The following is a 26,767-nucleotide window of genomic DNA, read 5'->3' as shown; positions in this document are numbered from 1 at the left end:
TTGAGGAGGGGGTCATGTAAGACTCTGTTCTCTTCTTTTCCTTGTCACTCCCAGTTACTCCCACTGACTGCTGATTCGCTAACTACTCCTTAAGACAGGTGCTCCCCTTGCACTCTGTGCTTAGTATTGAAGTTTCTACATACAGATTGGATTACAAACTTTCTCTGTCCTGCATGTTCCAGCTTACCTATAATCAATTGCTGGTATTTTAGCAGGATTCAAAAGACTTTGTTTGCCGTTTATACCTTCAAAGACATCATTGTCTTCTGCCTTATATTCAAGTGAGGAATTGTACAACTTTCGTTTTGTTTAACTAGCTGCTTCATTCTTTTTGCAGCTCATACCTTCAACACAGCTAAACAGCAGCACGCAAAAGGATTCAAACCGTGACGTCACTTCCACTCCGGGCCCGGCACCAACAAACTTTCTCCCTGCTTGCGGTTGGAACGGACTACTACCGAATAGACTTGATATTTGTGTATGAGTTTCAGGTACCACACTATTTAACCGCATTACCGCTTTACTAACCCATAATCTGCTAAATTACTTGTGGCTATTACTGCAACTACTTAATTACTAAAGCATCAACTAATATCTGCTTAACTGTTTATTCTCTGCAAAGATCCTGCTTTTCCTTGAAAGTAATAAGGCATATCTCCTGCATAAACTGCTTTGTTGAATTAAGTCACTTGCTTGCTGGGAAAGACTTTTTATTGCTGCTGCATTTGTTCCGTTATTTCTCCAGTTCTTTACTCTATTTCTGTTGTTGTCTCTCTAAGATATACATCAGATTATATAAGTTTTTCATTGCAGCCAGCTGCTGTATACAAACCTTGTTCTTTTTCTGATTTTTAGCAATATTCACAAATCTGAAAGAGTCCTTTTTGCAATAAAGGATTTAGACAGAATTGTGTAACAAACAAACAATTTTGGTCGTAACTGCAGTTGTGTTCCACTATCAAGAGTTTATTCAAAACCTAACAATTAGGCAAATGAGTATTTTGACCACATCATCCTCTTTATGCATGTTGTCTTACTCCAAGCTGTATAGGCTCGAAAGCCTACTACCAATTAAGCATATTAGGTGATGTGCATCTCTGTAATGAGAAGGGGTGTGGTCTAATGACATCAACACCCTATATCAGGTGTGCATAATTATTAGGCAACTTCCTTTCCTTTGGCAAAATGGGTCAAAAGAAGGACTTGACAGGCTCAGAAAAGTCAAAAATAGTGAGATATCTTGCAGAGGGATGCAGCACTCTTAAAATTGCAAAGCTTCTGAAGCGTGATCATCGAACAATCAAGCGTTTCATTCAAAATAGTCAACAGGGTCGCAAGAAGCGTGTGGAAAAACCAAGGCGCAAAATAACTGCCCATGAACTGAGAAAAGTCAAGCGTGCAGCTGCCAAGATGCCACTTGCCACCAGTTTGGCCATATTTCAGAGCTGCAACATCACTGGAGTGCCCAAAAGCACAAGGTGTGCAATACTCAGAGACATGGCCAAGGTAAGAAAGGCTGAAAGACGACCACCACTGAACAAGACACACAAGCTGAAACGTCAAGACTGGGCCAAGAAATATCTCAAGACTGATTTTTCTAAGGTTTTATGGACTGATGAAATGAGAGTGAGTCTTGATGGGCCAGATGGATGGGCCCGTGGCTGGATTGGTAAAGGGCAGAGAGCTCCAGTCCGACTCAGACGCCAGCAAGGTGGAGGTGGAGTACTGGTTTGGGCTGGTATCATCAAAGATGAGCTTGTGGGGCCTTTTCGGGTTGAGGATGGAGTCAAGCTCAACTCCCAGTCCTACTGCCAGTTTCTGGAAGACACCTTCTTCAAGCAGTGGTACAGGAAGAAGTCTGCATCCTTCAAGAAAAACATGATTTTCATGCAGGACAATGCTCCATCACACACGTCCAAGTACTCCACAGCGTGGCTGGCAAGAAAGGGTATAAAAGAAGAAAATCTAATGACATGGCCTCCTTGTTCACCTGATCTGAACCCCATTGAGAACCTGTGGTCCATCATCAAATGTAAGATTTACAAGGAGGGAAAACAGTACACCTCTCAGAACAGTGTCTGGGAGGCTGTGGTTGCTGCTGCACGCAATGTTGATGGTGAACAGATCAAAACACTGACAGAATCCATGGATGGCAGGCTTTTGAGTGTCCTTGCAAAGAAAGGTGGCTATATTGGTCACTGATTTGTTTTTGTTTTGTTTTTGAATGTCAGAAATGTATATTTGTGAATGTTGAGATGTTATATTGGTTTCACTGGTTAAAATAAATAATTGAAATGGGTATATATTTGTTTTTTGTTAAGTTGCCTAATAATTATGCACAGTAATAGTCACCTGCACACACAGATATCCCCCTAAAATAGCTATAACTAAAAACAAACTAAAAACTACTTCCAAAACTATTCAGCTTTGATATTAATGAGTTTTTTGGGTTCATTGAGAACATGGTTGTTGTTCAATAATAAAATTAATCCTCAAAAATACAACTTGCCTAATAATTCTGCACTCCCTGTAATGAAATCAAATAAAAAATAATAATAAATAAAAATTGAAATCTATAATTAATAATAATAATAATATAAAATAATAAACAAAAGATTAATATGAACTTATAGGGGTCAAGTGTAATGAATGTTTTTAATGCGTCTGGGAATGCACTATGGACATTATATAAACAATAATGTATGCAGAAAACAACTCCGGAGTACAGCAAAAAAATCTCAATAGAACGCAGCAGAGTCAATAACCTCATTCAAACCTGTTGGAAAAAGGGAATGAAACTTGAAACTCCAGAATGTTTCTCTCTGTCTTAACTTAGTATATCTGTTGTATCTATGTGAAATATCAACAGACCGACAATGTGATACATCAACAGACCGACAATGTGATACATCAACAGACCGACAATGTGATACATCAACAGACCAACAATCTGATACATCAACAGACCGACAATGTGATACATCAACAGACCGACAATAAACTGCCTGCTTGGGTTTGCCAAGATTGTAGTACGTTAGTCTGTCAATATACTTGAAAAAAAGGGGCTGACCTGTGAAGTGCCAGCGAGTGGCGATGTGTCTCCCATTGGAAATAAATAGGGACCGTGGCTTCAGCAAAAGATTACCCACATCTCTACTTGTCTGCACTTTCAGCGAGCGGGGGGGGGGGGGCGTATATGAAGTGCTCCTACACAGCACAGACAGAGCTCTCCCTGAAACCAAACACGGTTTCTGTGTAGGAACACTTCATATAATGCTAGTGTAACCTGTCACTGCACCTACACTGCCTGCCTCACACTGTAAAGTCTCTGTGTAGGAACACTTCATATAATGCTAGTGTAACCTGTCACTGCACCTACACTGCTTGCCTCACACTGTAAAGTCTCTGTGTAGGAACACTTCATATAATGCCAGTGTAACCTGTCACTACACCTACACTGCTTGCCTCACTATGTAAAGTCTCTGTGTAGGAACACTTCATATAATGTTAGTGTAACCTGTCACTGCACCTACACTGCCTGCCTCACACTGTAAAGTCTCTGTGTAGGAACACTTCATATAATGCCAGTGTAACCTGTCACTGCACCTACACTGCTTGCCTCACCATGTAAAGTCTCTGTGTAGGAACACTTCATATAATGCCAATGTAACCTGTCACTACACCTACACTGCTTGCCTCACACTGTAAAGTCTCTGTGTAGGAACACTTCATATAATGCAATTGTAACCTGTCACTGCACCTACACTGCCTGCCTCACACTGTAAAGTCTCTGTGTAGGAACACTTCATATAATGCTAGTGTAACCTGTCACTACACCTACACTGCTTGCCTCACTATGTAAAGTCTCTGTGTAGGAACACTTCATATAATGCCAGTGTAACCTGTCACTACACCTACACTGCCTGCCTCACACTGTAAAGTCTCTGTGTAGGAACACTTCATATAATGCTAGTGTAACCTGTCACTACACCTACACTACCTACCTCACACTGTAAAGTCTCTGTGTAGGAACACTTCATATAATGCTAGTGTAACCTGTCACTACACCTACACTGCTTGCCTCAGACTGTAAAGTCTCTGTGTAGGAACACTTCATATAATGCCAGTGTAACCTGTCACTACACCTACACTGCTTGCCTCACACTGTAAAGTCTCTGTGTAGGAACACTTCATATAATGCCAGTGTAACCTGTCACTGCACCTACACTGCCTGCCTCACACTGTAAAGTCTCTGTGTAGGAACACTTCATATAATGCCAGTGTAACCTGTCACTACACCTACACTACCTGCCTCACACTGTAAAGTCTCTGTGTAGGAACACTTCATATAATGCTAGTGTAACCTGTCACTACACCTACACTGCTTGCCCCACACTGTAAAGACTTTGTGTAGGAACACTTCATATAATGCCAGTGTAACCTGTCACTACACCTACACTGCTTGCCTCACCATGTAAAGTCTCTGTGTAGGAACACTTCATATAATGCCAATGTAACCTGTCACTACACCTACACTGCTTGCCTCACACTGTAAAGTCTCTGTGTAGGAACACTTCATATAATGCCAGTGTAAACTGTCACTACACCTACACTGCTTGCCTCACACTGTAAAGTCTCTGTGTAGGAACACTTCATATAATGCCAGTGTAACCTGTCACTGCACCTACACTGCCTGCCTCACACTGTAAAGTCTCTGTGTAGGAACACTTCATATAATGCCAGTGTAACCTGTCACTACACCTACACTGCCTGCCTCACACTGTAAAGTCTCTGTGTAGGCACACTTCATATAATGCCAGTGTAACCTGTCACTTAACCTACACTGCCTGCCTCACACTGTAAAGTCTCTGTGTAGGAACACTTCATATAATGCCAGTGTAACCTGTCTCTACACCTACACTGCTTGCCTCACTCTGTAAAGTCTCTGCGTAGGAACACTTCATATAATGCCAGTGTAACCTTTCACTACACCTACACTGCTTGCCTCACACTGTAAAGTCTCTGTGTAGGAACACTTCAAATAATGCCAGTGTAACCTGTCACTACACCTACACTTCCTGCCTCACACTGTAAAGTCTCTGTGTAGGAATACTTCATATAATGCCAGTGTAACCTGTCACTACACCTACACTGCTTGCCTCACACTGTAAAGTCTCTGTGTAGGAACACTTCATATAATGCTAGTGTAACCTCTCACTACACCTACACTGTTGCCTCACACTGTAAAGTCTCTGTGTAGGAACAATTCATATAATGTTAGTGTAACCTCTCACTACACCTACACTGTTGCCTCACACTGTAAAGTCTCTGTGTAGGAACACTTCATATAATGCCAGTGTAACCTGTCACTACACCTACACTGCTTGCCTCACACTGTAAAGTCTCTGTGTAGGAACACTTCATATAATGCCAGTGTAACCTGTCACTACACCTACAATGCCTGCCTCACACTGTAAAGTCTCTGTGTAGGAACACTTCATATAATGCCAGTGTAACCTGTCACTACACCTACACTGATTGCCTCACACTGTAAAGTCTCTGTGTAGGAACACTTCATATAATGCCAGTGTAACCTGTCACTACACCTACACTGCTTGCCTCACTATGTAAAGTCTCTGTGTAGGAACACTTCATATAATGCCAGTGTAACCTGTCACTACACCTACACTGCTTGCCTCACACTGTAAAGTCTCTGTGTAGGAACACTTCATATAATGCCAGTGTAACCTGTCACTGCACCTACACTGCTTGCTTCACACTGTAAAGTCTCTGTGTAGGAACACTTCATATAATGCAATTGTAACCTGTCACTGCACCTACACTGCTTGCCTCACACTGTAAAGTCTCTGTGTAGGAACACTTCATATAATGCCAGTGTAACCTGTCACTACACCTACACTGCTTGCCTCACACTGTAAAGTCTCTGTGTAGGAACACTTCATATAATGCCAGTGTAATCTGTCATTACACCTACACTGCTTGCCTCACACTGTAAAGTCTCTGTGTAGGAACACTTCATATAATGCCAGTGTAACCTGTCACTACACCTACACTACCTGCCTCACATTGTAAAGTCTCTGTGTAGGAACACTTCATATAATGCAATTGTAACCTGTCACTGCACCTACACTGCTTGCCTCACACTGTAAAGTCTCTGTGTAGGAACACTTCATATAATGCCAGTGTAACCTGCCACTACACCTACACTGCTTGCCTCACACTGTAAAGTCTCTGTGTAGGAACACTTCATATAATGCCAGTGTAACCTGTCACTACACCTACACTGCTTGCCTCACTATGTAAAGTCTCTGTGTAGGAACACTTCATATAATGCCAGTGTAACCTGTGACTACATCTACACTTCCTGCCTCACACTGTAAAGTCTCTGTGTAGGAACACTTCATATAATGCCAGTGTAAACTGTCACTGCACCTACACTGCTTGCCTCACACTGTAAAGTCTCTGTGTAGGAACACTTCATATAATGCCAGTGTAACCTGTCACTACACCTACACTGCTTGCCTCACACTGTAAAGTCTCTGTGTAAGAACACTTCATATAATGCCAGTGTAACTTGTCACTACACCTACACTGCTTGCCTCACACTGTAAAGTCTCTGTGTAGGAACACTTCATATAATGCCAGTGTAACCTGTCACTACACCTACACTGCTTGCCTCACACTGTAAAGTCTCTGTGTAGGAACACTTCATATAATGCCAGTGTAACCTGTCACTACACCTACACTGATTGCCTCACACTGTAAAGTCTCTGTGTAGGAACACTTCATATAATGCCAGTGTAACCTGTCACTACACCTACACTACCTGCCTCACATTGTAAAGTCTCTGTGTAGGAACACTTCATATAATGCAATTGTAACCTGTCACTGCACCTACACTGCTTGCCTCACACTGTAAAGTCTCTGTGTAGGAACACTTCATATAATGCCAGTGTAACCTGCCACTACACCTACACTGCTTGCCTCACACTGTAAAGTCTCTGTGTAGGAACACTTCATATAATGCCAGTGTAATCTGTCATTACACCTACACTGCTTGCCTCACATTGTAAAGTCTCTGTGTAGGAACACTTCATATAATGCCAGTGTAACCTGTCACTACACCTACACTGCTTGCCTCACACTGTAAAGTCTCTGTGTAGGAACACTTCATATAATGCAATTGTAACCTGTCACTGCACCTACACTGCTTGCCTCACACTGTAAAGTCTCTGTGTAGGAACACTTCATATAATGCCAGTGTAACCTGTCACTACACCTACACTGCTTGCCTCACACTGTAAAGTCTCTGTGTAGGAACACTTCATATAATGCCAGTGTAATCTGTCATTACACCTACACTGCTTGCCTCACACTGTAAAGTCTCTGTGTAGGAACACTTCATATAATGCCAGTGTAACCTGTCACTACACCTACACTACCTGCCTCACATTGTAAAGTCTATGTGTAGGAACACTTCATATAATGCAATTGTAACCTGTCACTGCACCTACACTGCTTGCCTCACACTGTAAAGTCTCTGTGTAGGAACACTTCATATAATGCCAGTGTAACCTGCCACTACACCTACACTGCTTGCCTCACACTGTAAAGTCTCTGTGTAGGAACACTTCATATAATGCCAGTGTAACCTGTCACTACACCTACACTGCTTGCCTCACACTGTAAAGTCTCTGTGTAGGAACACTTCATATAATGCCAGTGTAATCTGTCATTACACCTACACTGCTTGCCTCACACTGTAAAGTCTCTGTGTAGGAACACTTCATATAATGCCAGTGTAACCTGTCACTACACCTACACTACCTGCCTCACATTGTAAAGTCTATGTGTAGGAACACTTCATATAATGCCAGTGTAACCTGTGACTACATCTACACTTCCTGCCTCACACTGTAAAGTCTCTGTGTAGGAACACTTCATATAATGCCAGTGTAAACTGTCACTGCACCTACACTGCTTGCCTCACACTGTAAAGTCTCTGTGTAGGAACACTTCATATAATGCCAGTGTAACTTGTCACTACACCTACACTGCTTGCCTCACACTGTAAAGTCTCTGTGTAGGAACACTTCATATAATGCCAGTGTAACCTGTCACTACACCTACACTGCTTGCCTCACACTGTAAAGTCTCTGTGTAGGAACACTTCATATAATGCCAGTGTAACCTGTCACTACACCTACACTGATTGCCTCACACTGTAAAGTCTCTGTGTAGGAACACTTCATATAATGCCAGTGTAACCTGTCACTACACCTACACTGCTTGCCTCACACTGTAAAGTCTCTGTGTAGGAACACTTCATATAATGCCAGTGTAACCTGTCACTACACCTACACTGCTTGCCTCACACTGTAAAGTCTCTGTGTAGGAACACTTCATATAATGCCAGTGTAACCTCTCACTACACCTACACTGCCTGCCTCACACTGTAAAGTCTCTGTGTAGGCACACTTCATATAATGCTAGTGTAACCTGTCACTGCACCTACACTGCTTGCCTCACACTGTAAAGTCTCTGTGTAGGAACACTTCATATAATCCCAGTGTAAAATGTCACTACACCTACACTGCTTGCCTCACACTGTAAAGTCTCTGTGTAGGAACACTTCATATAATGCCAATGTAACCTGTCACTACACCTACACTGCTTGCCTCACACTGTAAAGTCTCTGTGTAGGAACACTTCATATAATGCCAGTGTAACCTGTCACTATATCTACACTGCTTGCCTCACACTGTAAAGTCTCTGTGTAGGAACACGTCATATAATGCCAGTGTAACCTGTCACTACACCTACACTGCTTGCCTCACTATGTAAAGTCTCTGTGTAGGAACACTTCATATAATGCCAGTGTAACCTGTCACTACACCTACACTGCTTGCCTCACTATGCAAAGTCTCTGTGTAGGAACACTTCATATAATGCCAGTGTAACCTGTCACTACACCTACACTGCTTGCCTCACACTGTAAAGTCTCTGTGTAGGAACACTTCATATAATGCCAGTGTAACCTGTCACTGCACCTACACTGCTTGCCTCACACTGTAAAGTCTCTGTGTAGGAACACTTCATATAATGCAATTGTAACCTGTCACTGCACCTACACTGCTTGCCTCACACTGTAAAATCTCTGTGTAGGAACACTTCATATAATGCCAGTGTAACCTGTCACTACACCTACACTGCTTGCCTCACACTGTAAAGTCTCTGTGTAGGAACACTTCATATAATGCCAGTGTAATCTGTCATTACACCTACACTGCTTGCCTCACACTGTAAAGTCTCTGTGTAGGAACACTTCATATAATGCCAGTGTAACCTGTCACTACACCTACACTGCCTGCCTCACACTGTAAAGTCTCTGTGTAGGAACACTTCATATAATGCCAGTGTAACCTGTCACTACACCTACACTACTTGCCTCACATTGTAAAGTCTCTGTGTAGGAACACTTCATATAATGCAATTGTAACCTGTCACTGCACCTACACTGCTTGCCTCACACTGTAAAGTCTCTGTGTAGGAACACTTCATATAATGCAATTGTAACCTGTCACTACACCTACACTGCTTGCCTCACACTGTAAAGTCTCTGTGTAGGAACATTTCTTATAATGCCAGTGTAACCTGTCACTACACCTACACTGCTTGCCTCACACTGTAAAGTCTCTGTGTAGGAACACTTCATATAATGCCAGTGTAATCTGTCATTACACCTACACTGCTTGCCTCACACTGTAAAGTCTCTGTGTAGGAACACTTCATATAATGCCAGTGTAACCTGTCACTACACCTACACTGCTTGCCTCACACTGTAAAGTCTCTGTGTAGGAACACTTCATATAATGCCAGTGTAACCTGTCACTACACCTACACTGCTTGCCTCACACTGTAAAGTCTCTGTGTAGGAACACTTCATATAATGCCAGTGTAACCTGTCACTGCACCTACACTGCCTGCCTCACACTGTAAAGTTTCTGTGTAGGAACACTTCATATAATGCCAGTGTAACCTGTCACTACACCTACACTACCTGCCTCACACTGTAAAGTCTCTGGGTAGGAACACTTCATATAATGCTAGTGTAACCTGTCACTACACCTACACTGCTTGCCTCACACAGTAAAGTCTCTGTGTAGGAACACTTCATATAATGCCAGTGTAACCTGTCACTACACCTACACTGCTTGCCTCACACTGTAAAGTCTCTGTGTAGGAATACTTCATATAATGCCAGTGTAACCTGTCACTACACCTACACTGCTTGCCTCACACTGTAAAGTCTCTGTGTAGGAACACTTCATATAATGCCAGTGTAACCTGTCACTACACCTACACTGCTTGCCTCACACTGTAAAGTCTCTGTGTAGGAACACTTCATATAATGCCAGTGTAACCTGTCACTGCACCTACACTGCTTGCCTCACACTGTAAAGTCTCTGTGTAGGAACACTTCATATAATGCAATTGTAACCTGTCACTGCACCTACACTGCTTGCCTCACACTGTAAAGTCTCTGTGTAGGAACACTTCATATAATGCCAGTGTAACCTGTCACTACACCTACACTGCTTGCCTCACACTGTAAAGTCTCTGTGTAGGAACACTTCATATAATGCCAGTGTAATCTGTCATTACACCTACACTGCTTGCCTCACACTGTAAAGTCTCTGTGTAGGAACACTTCATATAATGCCAGTGTAACCTGTCACTACACCTACACTACCTGCCTCACATTGTAAAGTCTCTGTGTAGGAACACTTCATATAATGCAATTGTAACCTGTCACTGCACCTACACTGCTTGCCTCACACTGTAAAGTCTCTGTGTAGGAACACTTCATATAATGCCAGTGTAACCTGTCACTACACCTACACTGATTGCCTCACACTGTAAAGTCTCTGTGTAGGAACACTTCATATAATGCCAGTGTAACCTGTCACTACACCTACACTGCTTGCCTCACACTGTAAAGTCTCTGTGTAGGAACACTTCATATAATGCCAGTGTAACCTGTCACTACACCTACACTGCTTGCCTCACACTGTAAAGTCTCTGTGTAGGAACACTTCATATAATGCCAGTGTAACCTGTCACTACACCTACACTGCTTGCCTCACACTGTAAAGTCTCTGTGTAGGAATACTTCATATAATGCCAGTGTAACCTGTCACTACACCTACACTGCTTGCCTCACACTGTAAAGTCTCTGTGTAGGAACACTTCATATAATGCCAGTGTAACCTGTCACTACACCTACACTGCTTGCCTCACACTGTAAAGTCTCTGTGTAGGAACACTTCATATAATGCCAGTGTAATCTGTCATTACACCTACACTGCTTGCCTCACACTGTAAAGTCTCTGTGTAGGAACACTTCATATAATGCCAGTGTAACCTGTCACTACACCTACACTGCTTGCCTCACACTGTAAAGTCTCTGTGTAGGAACACTTCATATAATGCCAGTGTAACCTGTCACTACACCTACACTGCCTGCCTCACACTGTAAAGTCTCTGTGTAGGAACACTTCATATAATGCCAGTGTAACCTGTCACTGCACCTACACTGCCTGCCTCACACTGTAAAGTCTCTGTGTAGGAACACTTCATATAATGCCAGTGTAACCTGTCACTACACCTACACTACCTGCCTCACACTGTAAAGTCTCTGGGTAGGAACACTTCATATAATGCCAGTGTAACCTGTCACTACACCTACACTGCTTGCCTCACACTGTAAAGTCTCTGTGTAGGAACACTTCATATAATGCCAGTGTAATCTGTCACTACACCTACACTGCTTGCCTCACACTGTAAAGTCTCTGTGTAGGAGCACTTCATATAATGCCAATGTAACCTGTCACTACACCTACACTGCTTGCCTCACACTGTAAAGTCTCTGTGTTGGAACACTTCATATAATGCCAATGTAACCTGTCACTACACCTACACTGCTTGCCTCACACTGTAAAGTCTCTGTGTAGGAACACTTCATATAATGCCAGTGTAACCTGTCACTACACCTACACTGCCTGCCTCACACTGTAAAGTCTCTGTGTAGGAACACTTCATATAATGCTAGTGTAACCTGTCACTACACCTACACTGCTTGCCTCACACTGTAAAGTCTCTGTGTAGGAACACTTCATATAATGCTAGTGTAACCTGTCACTACACCTACACTGCCTGCCTCACACTGTAAAGTCTCGCCAAGGAAAGAGTAGACAAACATGGCTGAAACTCGTAACCTGCACTTCAGAGATTGGAATATATTGCACTACTGGCGATGTATCTTAATCAAAATACACTCCCCCCTAGAACACCAGACCACCTACACCTACGTCATGTCTTCACTATACCTGACTAATAAAGACCAAACAATGATAATTATAGGAGCTATGTTGATACATTTTCTTTTTATGATTTAAAACAATTATATATTAATGTTTTAATCATAAAAAGAATACACACAAAAGTAGTTTCATTTCTATACAATGATTAAAATAATAACGCATTATACATGAATGCATATAATTTAAAAATTGTATAAAAATGTAATGCTACTCTAAACTATTAACCCCTTACGCGCCCTCACCCCCAGCACAACCTACACTATTAACCCCTAATCTGCCATAACCTAAAGACCTAAGCAGCCCTTATTTATTAATCCCTAGGCACCCATCTCAATAAACCCTACACTACTTAACCCCTAAACTGCAACAGCCCCACACCACAAGAAACTCTCTAACCTATTAACCCTTAAACTGCCACAATCTCCCCAACACAAGAAACCCCCTAACATATAAATCTTTATGCCGCCACAACACCCCAAAGCAAACTAACCCTACAGTACTTAACTACCTAACATCTTACTTAACTACCTAACATCTAACCCCCCCAGACACCCCCTAAGTTAAAAAAAATAGCAAAGAATAAAATTACACAAAATAAAAAACCACATAACAAAAAAACCAAAGCACTACCAAAAATAAAAAATCCTATTAGAGCCTATCCTAAAACTAAAGTCGCCTTAAACAAAAAAGCCCACCCCAAAATAAAAATCCCTATACTAACACTAAAACCTACTCTAAGAAAATATGTTTTTGATAGGGCATTGCCCTAAAGCAATTATAGCTCGTTTACATTTAAATTAAAAAAAATCCTTTTCTAAAATCAAAGTAATCCCCCCCCCCCAAAAAAAAAGCCTATCTTAAAAAACCTACTCTAATGTTCTAATCTTAGTTTTTTTATTTTCTGTAACTTAGAGGGTGTTAGTTGTTAGGGCGGTAAGTAGAGTAGGCATGTTTGCGGCAGTCTTGCTGTGGTTTAGGGGTTAAGTAGAGTAGAGGTGTTTGCGGCAGGCTTGCGGCAGATTAAGTGTTAAGCAGAGTTGAGGTGTTTGCAGTGGGCTTGGCCAGTTTAGGGGTACAAAGGTATATTTATTAGGCTCGGTGCTATATTTCAAAGGGATACTTTACTATACATTGTCAATGTCGGTGGCGATGCTGGTTGGAATATATCGCCAGCATCTCCACCCATTTGGATGTATAGTAAAACACAGTGATTCTACCTTTAAACAATGATGTCGGCAGCTTGGAATATTTTGCTGGGTCGATCAACATTGCATCAAATCCTTTTGGAATATATTGCCACATCCCAGGACTTTCGATCATCAGGGCCTCAGAGAGATTAGAGCTGCCTCCTATAGAAAGTAATGAAGGTTTCTGGGATGCAGAATCTCATAGGAGAGAGCAAGGTTAATAGGGGAGCACCTGACACTTATAAAAATTCCCAGTTTAAAGCAAATGAAAATTAAATAGTTTTTACTACAGTTTAACTTACGTTTGCTTCTAGTTTAGCAACATTAGTTTTGTGCCAGTTAAATAAGTATATTATGAATTTTGGATAAACTTCACCTACATAAAGTTTGGAAGACAAATCAGTGAGAGCTGCAGGGGTTACATACCTAGAGAATATAATGAAAATCCAGACACTCAAGAAATGCTCCTCTATAGCCCAAGGATCTCCCCTGTCCAGCCCACTCTCTGAAACTAAGAGGCTTATTTCACATAGAAAAATAGATGCAATTTGTAAAATAAATATAAAAATAAAACTAACATGTAAAAGCTATACAGAAATATTTAAACCACAAACAGAATATGCAAAATCGCAATCCTAGATTCACTACTGTATACAGAAGCTAAATAAAAAGTGCAAAGCTAAAATGCACAAAGTACTCAGGTAAGTAGGAGTTAAGAATCAATTGCATATAAATCTGAATTAGAAACACCCTATAAAAGGGCAGGGTTCTCTTTCTCTCTCTCCCACCCCTCACTGGGAGGCTGATTGCTTCTGATGACTTTAAATAGAATTTCTGTAACTAGAAGTGCAGTATTGACCTTTTCAGTATAAGTTGAGGTTGCAACAGCAAAATCAGCTTTTTCAAACAACAAAATAAAGGCAAAGGAGCTATTTTGAAATTATTGAATTCCCTTCAGCAGGTAAAAATGTATCACTGGGAAGGAACACTGTCCCCTTAAAGCACAAAATTGGAAGTGTAAAGTGTAAAAAGTGACTGAATTACAACAAAACTCTCATGCCATGCAGTACAAAATGTGCCTTTCTAGAATCTTCTGAGGGATCTTGCAGAGCTGTAGGATCAGTTTAGATAATCTCATCTAATAGAAGAGCTTTAGAGAAGTGGCCCTATGTGTTTAATTTATTCATTTCAGCTAGATGAGTTTCCATTAGTTATAGATTTCCGACAACGCTTGTGAGTATAGTGTATAAATGGTTTAATACATAGTGCGTTACTGTACAGAGCTCACATATAACCAAATCACAAGACTTTATACTTTAGCGCAGACACTAATTTAATGGTGTTTGCGTCTCGTTCTGGTTACCTTAATTTCGGCATCAGACACTGCTATGCGCATAGGTCTCACACTGATGTTCTCGCTCTGCAGAGGTCTCTCGCCAGATCCCCACCACCCATCGCCAATCTCAATGGTTCTCTTCGTCCGTCCACACAGCTTCCAGCCAACCAGAATCCCCCCGACCCCAACTGCAGCTGGGACCAGCAAGCTCTGGGGCCAGTGGTCATTGAAGGCCGACCTGTGTAAAGAGACAGATGGATAATAATCAGACAACTTGTAGTGTCAGACTCTCAAACACTAAGATATATTTGGGGTGAGTGAGATTCTCTACAATCTGGGAGTGAGGCTGCATCATTTCATTAGGAAATAACTAACCACCTTCCACCAGCGCTATCTCTTTAAGTATCTGCAAGCAGACTATAGGCTAGATTACGAGTTTTTCAGTATGAGTGAAAAAGCAGCGTTATGGTTCTTTTTCTCTACCGCTGGTATTACGAGTCTTGCAGGTATATCTGTACCGTACACATTTTTGGCTGTAACGCAACGTAACTACAGCAGCTTTCAAAAAGTCCTTTTTCAATGGGACTTCCACAGCGCCGGTATTAAAAGTGAGCGGTACAGCCTATAACTACAAGATCCATACCGTAAACTGAAAGTCAGTAGTTATGGCTTTTATGTTACAGAGCTGTAGCATAAAACTCATAACTAAAGTGCTAAAAAGTACACTAACACCCATAAACTACCTATTAACCCCTAAACCGAGGCCCTCCCGCATCGCAAACACTAAAATAAAATTATTAACCCCTAATCTGCCACTCCGGACATCGCCACCACTATAATAAACACATTAACCCCTAAACTGCCGCACTCCCGCATCACAAACACTAGTTAAATATTTGTAACCCCTAATCTGCTTTCCCTAACATCGCCGCAACCTACATTACTGTTATTAACCCCTAATCTGCTGTCCCTAACATCGCCACCACTATACTAAAGTTATTAACCCCTAAACCTAACCCTAAGGCCCATATTTATCAAGCTCCGTACGGAGCTTGAAGGGCCGTGTTTCTGGCGAGCATTCAGACTCACCAGAAACACAAGTTATGAAGCAGCGGTCTAAAGACCGCTGCTCCATAAACCTGTCTGCCTGCTCTGAACAGGCGGACAGGAATCGCCGGAAATCAACCCGATCGAATACGATCGGGTTGATTGACACCTCCCTGCTGGCGGCCGATTGACCGCGAGTCAGCAGGGGCGGCGTTGCACCAGCAGCTCTTGTGAGAATTTAGCAAGGTCTTGCGGACCTGATCCGCACTGTCGGATCAGGTCCGACAGACATTTCATAAATAGGCCTCTAAGTCACAACTGCATATTACTGGATGGTCTGTACTATTCATGATAGTTGGCTTATTAGAATTTTGAAAAGTGCATAGTGAATTCACTAAACCAATATTGAGGTAAATAGCACACGCATTACTCTAGTATTATTTTTAATAAGAATATTACTTACATCTGACCTTAAGGTGTCTGAATCTTCATAAATGTTCGATAGTCAAGTACGCCCTATAGTTCTATCACTTCCTTTTGTTTCTGCATATATATATACTTATATACATATATATTTATGTGTTTATATGTCTATATACACATACTTATACACATACTTATATACATATATATTTATGTGTTTATATGTCTATATACACATACTTATATACATCTATATTTATGCGTTTATATGTCTATATACACATACTTATATACATACTGTATATATTTATGTGTTTATATGTCTATATACATATACTTATATACATCTATATTTATGCGTTTATATGTCTATATACACATACTTATATACATATTTATTTATGTGTTTATATGTCTATATACACATACTTATATACATCTATATTTATGTGTTTATATGTCTATATACACATACTTATACACATACTTATATACATATATATTTATGTGATTATATGTCTATATACACATACTTATATACATCTATATTTATGCGTTTATATGTCTATATACACATACTTATACATACTGTATATATTTATGTGTTTATATGTCTATATACATATACTTATATGCATCTATATTTATGCGTTTATATGTCTATATACACATACTTATATACATATTTATTTATGTGTTTATATGTCTATATACACATACTTATATACATCTATATTTATGTGTTTATATGTCTATATACACATACTTATATACATCTATATTCATGTGTTTATATCTCTATATACATATACTTATATACAACAGGGAATATAGAACCATCAACAGCTTATTAAAATCAGGGAACAAAGGCAAACACAATAATAAGTATACTAGGGCTTTGGATGTACAGCCTTGCACACATTTGACCACTGATAACACTGAGGTACAGGTTTTTCAGGAGGCAGGGGCCAGAGGCCAGGGTGGAGGAAGAGGAGGAAGAGGAAGGTACAAGGAACCTCAGTCCCAGAGAGAGCAATATACTCTGAGGAGAGGAAAACAAAACAAGTACAAGATATGAAGATAATAAATATATCAAGTATAGTACTTAGTGAGGAAGAAATGTTATCTTTGAAATTGGGCTTGAACTTTGTTCCCTCTGCAGACTTTAATGTATTTGACAGCTTAGTTGATGTAAACAGCTTAGTTGATGTAGTTGATGTAAACAGGTTTGTACGGACACTCACATTGAAAAAATATTTCACAGATGGTGAAAATGTAGAAACAGAAACACATTCGGGTACTGCAGATGAGTCCATTGTAACGAACGATTACTTCCAAATAAAAGATGCTGTTGATTTCCTTTCCCTTTACCATCTAGAAAGAGAAAGTTGTCCTCCCTCCACTATAAAAAGAATACACAATGGCTTTAGGCGTAAATCCCACCCAATCAAGGGGCTTGATTTTGGAACTCTTTCATAAGAGAGAAGAGGAAGATCTAATTAAACTCAAAAATGACACTAAAAACTACAGGTCTACCCTAACTAACAAAGAGAAAGAGGGCCTTAGAAAATTGAGAGAAAGAGATAATATTGTCATCAAGGATTCAGATAAGGGGGGTACGATTGTAGTGATGGACAAGAGTACATACATAGAAGAAGCACTCAGACAATTAGATGATGTAAATGTCTATAAGATACTACATACTAACCCCACTAAACATTTTCAAACATTGTTGAAGGATTTACTTGATGATGGCCTGGAACAAGGGGTGATGGACTTGTCGACCTTCGAATATCTGTATATACATGAGCCAGTGGTACCTATTTTCCATCACTTACCGAAGGTCCACAAGTCCATCACCAATGTCAAGGGCAGACCAATTGTTTCAGGGATAGGTTCTCTTTTTGAGAATCTGTCCAATTGGAGTCCTTACTACAGCCACTTGTTTGCAAATTACCCTCATTTTTGAGGGATACCAAACATTTACTTAATTCATTAAAAGAGATTACCTGGAGGGAGGGGTGCAGTTGGCTCACCATTTATGTGGTGAACCTGTACTCTTCCATACCCCATGAGTTTGGTCTAATGGCCATCAAAGAAATGATGGATCTCCTTAGTGATTATGAGGATAGTCTGAAGGAATTAATTGTAAGAACTGTTCACTTTCTGCTGACCCATAATTACTTTGAATTTGAGGGTAAATTCTATCTGCAGGGACGTGGGACAGCTATGGGGGCTAAATTTGCCCCAGCTTATGCCAACCTATTTATGGGTTGGTGGGAGCTGTCCCACGTCTATGCAGATAGAAATCCACACAGGGAGTCATTGGTAGGGTACAAGCGCTATATCGATGACCTCCTTTTTGTGTGGATAGGGTCTAAAGCGGAGAGTGAACAGTTATCTATCTTAACAACAACCAAGTGGGTCTGGAATTCACTTCCCATTTTGAACAAAATAGAATTGACTATCTAGATGTAACACTTGAGGGAGATTTAGGCGCTGGATGTATATCCACTTCACTGTATACCGACCTATATCTGCAAATTCCCTTTTACATGCGAAGAGCTGTCACCCCAAACATATGCATTATGGGGTGTCCAAAGGGGAAATGATAAGGATTAGACGCAATTGCTCTGATGAAGATACCTTTCTTAAGGAGAGTAGAATCTTAATTAACAAACTGAGAGTCAGAGGCTATCCAGAAGATAGCATCATGAGAGCATACAATGATGTCAGAGGTCTATCTAGAGAGGAATTACTCAAACCCAAAGATACAAAAAAGAAATGTAAGAGAAAGGAGAAAAGTGCTAGCCACAAGAATCAAACTGGAGGAGTCACATTTGTGACTACATACACCAATCAATACAATAGTATCTGCAATATTATCAGGAAGAATTTACCAATTTTGAAAGCTGATAGTGTTTTGAAAAATGTAATTGAAGAGGGATGTCAGTTTGTGTCTAAAAGGAATGCTACCATCGGTAACATGGTGTCCCCCAGTGTCTTGAAGAAACCCAAGAAGGGTAGTAGTTGGCTCACATGCAAAGGGCACTATAAGTGTGGCACTCATAGCTGTGTAGCATGTGACCTTATACAAACAAGCAAGATCTTTCAATCTTCTAACACCCATAAGGTCTACAACTGTGGCTATTGTACAAATTGTAGATCAGACTATGCTATATATATGGTGACATGCACAGCCTGTGAGAAGCAGTATATAGGGTGCACTTCCAGAGAGACAAGAGTTAGGATAAAGGAACACCTATATGACATAGACAAAAACAGGGCTACAACAGGAGTCTCAAAACATTTCATATTCGAACATGGGGGTGCAGAATTATTAGGCAAATGAGTATTTTGTTATGCAAAACAGAATGAGAAGCAGTCTGCCAGGATCGAACAGCAGCATCAATAGCTTGTTCTATGGCCCGGTTACCACCTGGTAGTAGCTTCTTTCTGCCCAATTGTGCTTTTCACAGAGGAAAACTTTCCTGTAGTATATCAGTCTGATCCCGCCGATATGGTCAGTCCAGCCCCGAAATACCAGGCAATTCTCCTCTGAACAAGGAACATGACAACCCCAGACGATCGTTTCGGCCTCCTTTGGGCCTCGTCAGTGAGGTGCAGCCATATCCCTCTAAGCACATTGGGCAAGGAGTCCACGTCTGGTTTCCCCCATCACCCATAGGGAGACTATCCCCAGGGTCAAATTTACATATGCAAAACAGAATGAGAAGCAGTCTGCCAGGAACGAACAGCAGCATCAATAGCTTGTTCTATGGCCCGGTTGCCACCTGGTAGTAGCTTCTTTCTGCCCAATTGTGCTTTTCACAGAGGAAAACTTTCCTGTAGTATATCAGTCTGATCCCGCCGATATGGTCAGTCCAGCCCCGAAATACCAGGCAATTCTCCTCTGAACAAGGAACATGACAACCCCAGACGATCGTTTCGGCCTCCTTTGGGCCTCGTCAGTGAGGTGCAGCCATATCCCTCTAAGCACATTGGGCAAGGAGTCCACGTCTGGTTTCCCCCATCACCCATAGGGAGACTATCCCCAGGGTCATATTTACATATGCAAAACAGAATGAGAAGCAGTCTGCCAGGAACGAACAGCAGCATCAATAGCTTGTTCTATGGCCCGGTTGCCACCTGGTAGTAGCTTCTTTCTGCCCAATTGTGCTTTTCACAGAGGAAAACTTTCCTGTAGTATATCAGTCTGATCCCGCCGATATGGTCAGTCCAGCCCCGAAATACCAGGCAATTCTCCTCTGAACAAGGAACATGACAACCCCAGACGATCGTTTCGGCCTCCTTTGGGCCTCGTCAGTGAGGTGCAGCCATATCCCTCTAAGCACATTGGGCAAGGAGTCCACGTCTGGTTTCCCCCATCACCCATAGGGAGACTATCCCCAGGGTCATATTTACATATGCAAAACAGAATGAGAAGCAGTCTGCCAGGAACGAACAGCAGCATCAATAGCTTGTTCTATGGCCCGGTTGCCACCTGGTAGTAGCTTCTTTCTGCCCAATTGTGCTTTTCACAGAGGAAAACTTTCCTGTAGTATATCAGTCTGATCCCGCCGATATGGTCAGTCCAGCCCCGAAATACCAGGCAATTCTCCTCTGAACAAGGAACATGACAACCCCAGACGATCGTTTCGGCCTCCTTTGGGCCTCGTCAGTGAGGTGCAGCCATATCCCTCTAAGCACATTGGGCAACGATCGTCTGGGGTTGTCATGTTCCTTGTTCAGAGGAGAATTGCCTGGTATTTCGGGGCTGGACTGACCATGTCGGCGGGATCAGACTGATATACTACAGGAAAGTTTTCCTCTGTCAAAGCACAATTGGGCAGAAAGAAGCTACTACCAGGTGGTAACCGGGCCATAGAACAAGCTATTGATGCTGCTGTTCGTTCCTGGCAGACTGCTTCTCATTCTGTTTTGCATATGTAAATATGACCCTGGGGATAGTCTCCCTAAGGGTGATGGGGGAAACCAGACGTGGACTCCTTGCCCAATGTGCTTAGAGGGATATGGCTGCACCTCACTGACGAGGCCCAAAGGAGGCCGAAACGATCGTCTGGGGTTGTCATGTTCCTTGTTCAGAGGAGAATTATCTGGTATTTCGGGGCTGGACTGACCATGTCGGCGGGATCAGACTGATATACTACAGGAAAGTTTTCCTCTGTCAAAGCACAATTGGGCAGAAAGAAGCTACTACCAGGTGGTAACCGGGCCATAGAACAAGCTATTGATGCTGCTGTTCGTTCCTGGCAGACTGCTTCTCATTCTGTTTTGCATATGTAAATATGACCCTGGGGATAGTCTCCCTAAGGGTGATGGGGGAAACCAGACGTGGACTCCTTGCCCAATGTGCTTAGAGGGATATGGCTGCACCTCACTGACGAGGCCCAAAGGAGGCCGAAACGATCGTCTGGGGTTGTCATGTTCCTTGTTCAGAGGAGAATTGCCTGGTATTTCGGGGCTGGACTGACCATGTCGGCGGGATCAGACTGATATACTACAGGAAAGTTTTCCTCTGTCAAAGCACAATTGGGCAGAAAGAAGCTACTACCAGGTGGTAACCGGGCCATAGAACAAGCTATTGATGCTGCTGTTCGTTCCTGGCAGACTGCTTCTCATTCTGTTTTGCATATGTAAATATGACCCTGGGGATAGTCTCCCTAAGGGTGATGGGAGAAACCAGACGTGGACTCCTTGCCCAATGTGCTTAGAGGGATATGGCTGCACCTCACTGACGAGGCCCAAAGGAGGCCGAAACGATCATCTGGGGTTGTCATGTTCCTTGTTCAGAGGAGAATTGCCTGGTATTTCGGGGCTGGACTGACCATGTCGGCGGGATCAGACTGATATACTACAGGAAAGATTTCCTCTGTCAAAGCACAATTGGGCAGAAAGAAGCTACTACCAGATGGTAACCGGGCCATAGAACAAGCTATTGATGCTGCTGTTCGTTCCTGGCAGACTGCTTCTCATTCTGTTTTGCATATGTAAATATGACCCTGGGGATAGTCTCCCTAAGGGTGATGGGGGAAACCAGACGTGGACTCCTTGCCCAATGTGCTTAGAGGGATATGGCTGCACCTCACTGACGAGGCCCAAAGGAGGCCGAAACGATCGTCTGGGGTTGTCATGTTCCTTGTTCAGAGGAGAATTGCCTGGCATTTCGGGGCTGGACTGACCATGTCGGCGGGATCAGACTGATATACTACAGGAAAGTTTTCCTCTGTCAAAGCACAATTGGGCAGAAAGAAGCTACTACCAGGTGGTAACCGGGCCATAGAACAAGCTATTGATGCTGCTGTTCGTTCCTGGCAGACTGCTTCTCATTCTGTTTTGCATATGTAAATATGACCCTGGGGATAGTCTCCCTAAGGGTGATGGGGGAAACTAGACGTGGACTCCTTGCCCAATGTGCTTAGAGGGATATGGCTGCACCTCACTGACGAGGCCCAAAGGAGGCCGAAACGATCGTCTGGGGTTGTCATGTTCCTTGTTCAGAGGAGAATTGCCTGGTATTTCGGGGCTGGACTGACCATGTCGGCGGGATCAGACTGATATACTACAGGAAAGTTTTCCTCTGTCAAAGCACAATTGGGCAGAAAGAAGCTACTACCAGGTGGTAACCGGGCCATAGAACAAGCTATTGATGCTGCTGTTCGTTCCTGGCAGACTGCTTCTCATTCTGTTTTGCATATGTAAATATGACCCTGGGGATAGTCTCCCTAAGGGTGATGGGGGAAACCAGATGTGGACTCCTTGCCCAATGTGCTTAGAGGGATATGGCTGCACCTCACTGACGAGGCCCAAAGGAGGCCAAAACGATCGTCTGGGGTTGTCATGTTCCTTGTTCAGAGGAGAATTGCCTGGTGTTTCGGGGCTGGACTGACCATATCGGCAGGATCAGACTGATATACTACAGGAAAGTTTTCCTCTGTCAAAGCACAATTGGGCAGAAAGAAGCTACTACCAGGTGGTAACCGGGCCATAGAACAAGCTATTGATGCTGCTGTTCGTTCCTGGCAGACTGCTTCTCATTCTGTTTTGCATATGTAAATATGACCCTGGAGATAGTCTCCCTAAGGGTGATGGGGGAAACCAGACGTGGACTCCTTGCCCAATGTGCTTAGAGGGATATGGCTGCACCTCACTGACGAGGCCCAAAGGAGGCCGAAACGATCGTCTGGGGTTGTCATGTTCCTTGTTCAGAGGAGAATTGCCTGGTATTTCGGGGCTGGACTGACCATGTCGGCGGGATCAGACTGATATACTACAGGAAAGTTTTCCTCTGTCAAAGCACAATTGGGCAGAAAGAAGCTACTACCAGGTGGTAACCGGGCCATAGAACAAGCTATTGATGCTGCTGTTCGTTCCTGGCAGACTGCTTCTCATTCTGTTTTGCATATGTAAATATGACCCTGGGGATAGTCTCCCTAAGGGTGATGGGGGAAACCAGACGTGGACTCCTTGCCCAATGTGCTTAGAGGGATATGGCTGCACCTCACTGACGAGGCCCAAAGGAGGCCGAAACGATCGTCTGGGGTTGTCATGTTCCTTGTTCAGAGGAGAATTGCCTGGTATTTCGGGGCTGGACTGACCATGTCGGCGGGATCAGACTGATATACTACAGGAAAGTTTTCCTCTGTCAAAGCACAATTGGGCAGAAAGAAGCTACTACCAGGTGGTAACCGGGCCATAGAACAAGCTATTGATGCTGCTGTTCGTTCCTGGCAGACTGCTTCTCATTCTGTTTTGCATATGTAAATATGACCCTGGGGATAGTCTCCCTAAGGGTGATGGGGGAAACCAGACGTGGACTCCTTGCCCAATGTGCTTAGAGGGATATGGCTGCACCTCACTGACGAGGCCCAAAGGAGGCCGAAACGATCGTCTGGGGTTGTCATGTTCCTTGTTCAGAGGAGAATTGCATGGCATTTCGGGGCTGGACTGACCATGTTGGCGGGATCAGACTGATATACTACAGGAAAGTTTTCCTCTGTCAAAGCACAATTGGGCAGAAAGAAGCTACTACCAGGTGGTAACCGGGCCATAGAACAAGCTATTGATGCTGCTGTTCGTTCCTGGCAGACTGCTTCTCATTCTGTTTTGCATATGTAAATATGACCCTGGGGATAGTCTCCCTAAGGGTGATGGGGGAAACTAGACGTGGACTCCTTGCCCAATGTGCTTAGAGGGATATGGCTGCACCTCACTGACGAGGCCCAAAGGAGGCCGAAACGATCGTCTGGGGTTGTCATGTTCCTTGTTCAGAGGAGAATTGCCTGGTATTTCGGGGCTGGACTGACCATGTCGGCGGGATCAGACTGATATACTACAGGAAAGTTTTCCTCTGTCAAAGCACAATTGGGCAGAAAGAAGCTACTACCAGGTGGTAACCGGGCCATAGAACAAGCTATTGATGCTGCTGTTCGTTCCTGGCAGACTGCTTCTCATTCTGTTTTGAATATGTAAATATGACCCTGGGGATAGTCTCCCTAAGGGTGATGGGGGAAACCAGACGTGGACTCCTTGCCCAATGTGCTTAGAGGGATATGGCTGCACCTCACTGACGAGGCCCAAAGGAGGCCAAAACGATCGTCTGGGGTTGTCATGTTCCTTGTTCAGAGGAGAATTGCCTGGTATTTCGGGGCTGGACTGACCATGTCGGCGGGATCAGACTGATATACTACAGGAAAGTTTTCCTCTGTCAAAGCACAATTGGGCAGAAAGAAGCTACTACCAGGTGGTAACCGGGCCATAGAACAAGCTATTGATGCTGCTGTTCGTTCCTGGCAGACTGCTTCTCATTCTGTTTTGCATATGTAAATATGACCCTGGAGATAGTCTCCCTAAGGGTGATGGGGGAAACCAGACGTGGACTCCTTGCCCAATGTGCTTAGAGGGATATGGCTGCACCTCACTGACGAGGCCCAAATAGGCCGAAACGATCGTCTGGGGTTGTCATGTTCCTTGTTCAGAGGAGAATTGCCTGGTATTTCGGGGCTGGACTGACCATGTCGGCGGGATCAGACTGATATACTACAGGAAAGTTTTCCTCTGTCAAAGCACAATTGGGCAGAAAGAAGCTACTACCAGGTGGTAACCGGGCCATAGAACAAGCTATTGATGCTGCTGTTCGTTCCTGGCAGACTGCTTCTCATTCTGTTTTGCATATGTAAATATGACCCTGGGGATAGTCTCCCTAAGGGTGATGGGGGAAACCAGACGTGGACTCCTTGCCCAATGTGCTTAGAGGGATATGGCTGCACCTCACTGACGAGGCCCAAAGGAGGCCGAAACGATCGTCTGGGGTTGTCATGTTCCTTGTTCAGAGGAGAATTGCCTGGTATTTCGGGGCTGGACTGACCATGTCGGCGGGATCAGACTGATATACTACAGGAAAGTTTTCCTCTGTCAAAGCACAATTGGGCAGAAAGAAGCTACTACCAGGTAGTAACCGGGCCATAGAACAAGCTATTGATGCTGCTGTTCGTTCCTGGCAGACTGCTTCTCATTCTGTTTTGCATATGTAAATATGACCCTGGGGATAGTCTCCCTAAGGGTGATGGGGGAAACCAGACGTGGACTCCTTGCCCAATGTGCTTAGAGGGATATGGCTGCACCTCACTGACGAGGCCCAAATGAGGCCGAAACGATCGTCTGGGGTTATCATGTTCCTTGTTCAGAGGAGAATTGCCTGGTATTTCGGGGCTGGACTGACCATGTCGGCGGGATCAGACTGATATACTACAGGAAAGTTTTCCTCTGTCAAAGCACAATTGGGCAGAAAGAAGCTACTACCAGGTGGTAACCGGGCCATAGAACAAGCTATTGATGCTGCTGTTCGTTCCTGGCAGACTGCTTCTCATTCTGTTTTGCATATGTAAATATGACCCTGGGGATAGTCTCCCTAAGGGTGATGGGGGAAACCAGACGTGGACTCCTTGCCCAATGTGCTTAGAGGGATATGGCTGCACCTCACTGACGAGGCCCAAAGGAGGCCGAAACGATCGTCTGGGGTTGTCATGTTCCTTGTTCAGAGGAGAATTGCCTGGTATTTCGGGGCTGGACTGACCATGTCGGCGGGATCAGACTGATATACTACAGGAAAGTTTTCCTCTGTCAAAGCACAATTGGGCAGAAAGAAGCTACTACCAGGTGGTAACCGGGCCATAGAACAAGCTATTGATGCTGCTGTTCGTTCCTGGCAGACTGCTTCTCATTCTGTTTTGCATATGTAAATATGACCCTGGGGATAGTCTCCCTAAGGGTGATGGGGGAAACCAGACGTGGACTCCTTGCCCAATGTGCTTAGAGGGATATGGCTGCACCTCACTGACGAGGCCCAA

At 43.2% G+C, this 26,767-nt stretch overlaps 1 protein-coding gene across 1 annotated transcript in view; it reads right to left on the bottom strand.

Moving 5' to 3' along the window:
- Positions 1-26,767, bottom strand: part of LOC128658193 (epoxide hydrolase 1) — a 158,540-nt gene that overhangs the window by 116,642 nt on the left and 15,131 nt on the right. Inside the window, exon 2 of the mRNA XM_053712715.1 lies at positions 14,955-15,165. Within this exon, the coding sequence (XP_053568690.1) occupies positions 14,955-15,165 (211 nt within the window). The remainder of the gene's footprint in view (positions 1-14,954; positions 15,166-26,767) is intronic.

Source organism: Bombina bombina, chromosome 4 (genome assembly GCF_027579735.1).
Source record: "Bombina bombina isolate aBomBom1 chromosome 4, aBomBom1.pri, whole genome shotgun sequence".
Classification (NCBI taxonomy): Eukaryota; Metazoa; Chordata; class Amphibia; order Anura; family Bombinatoridae; genus Bombina; species Bombina bombina.
Note: the sequence above shows the minus strand (reverse complement) of the source record. Positions and strands in the feature narration are given on the sequence as shown.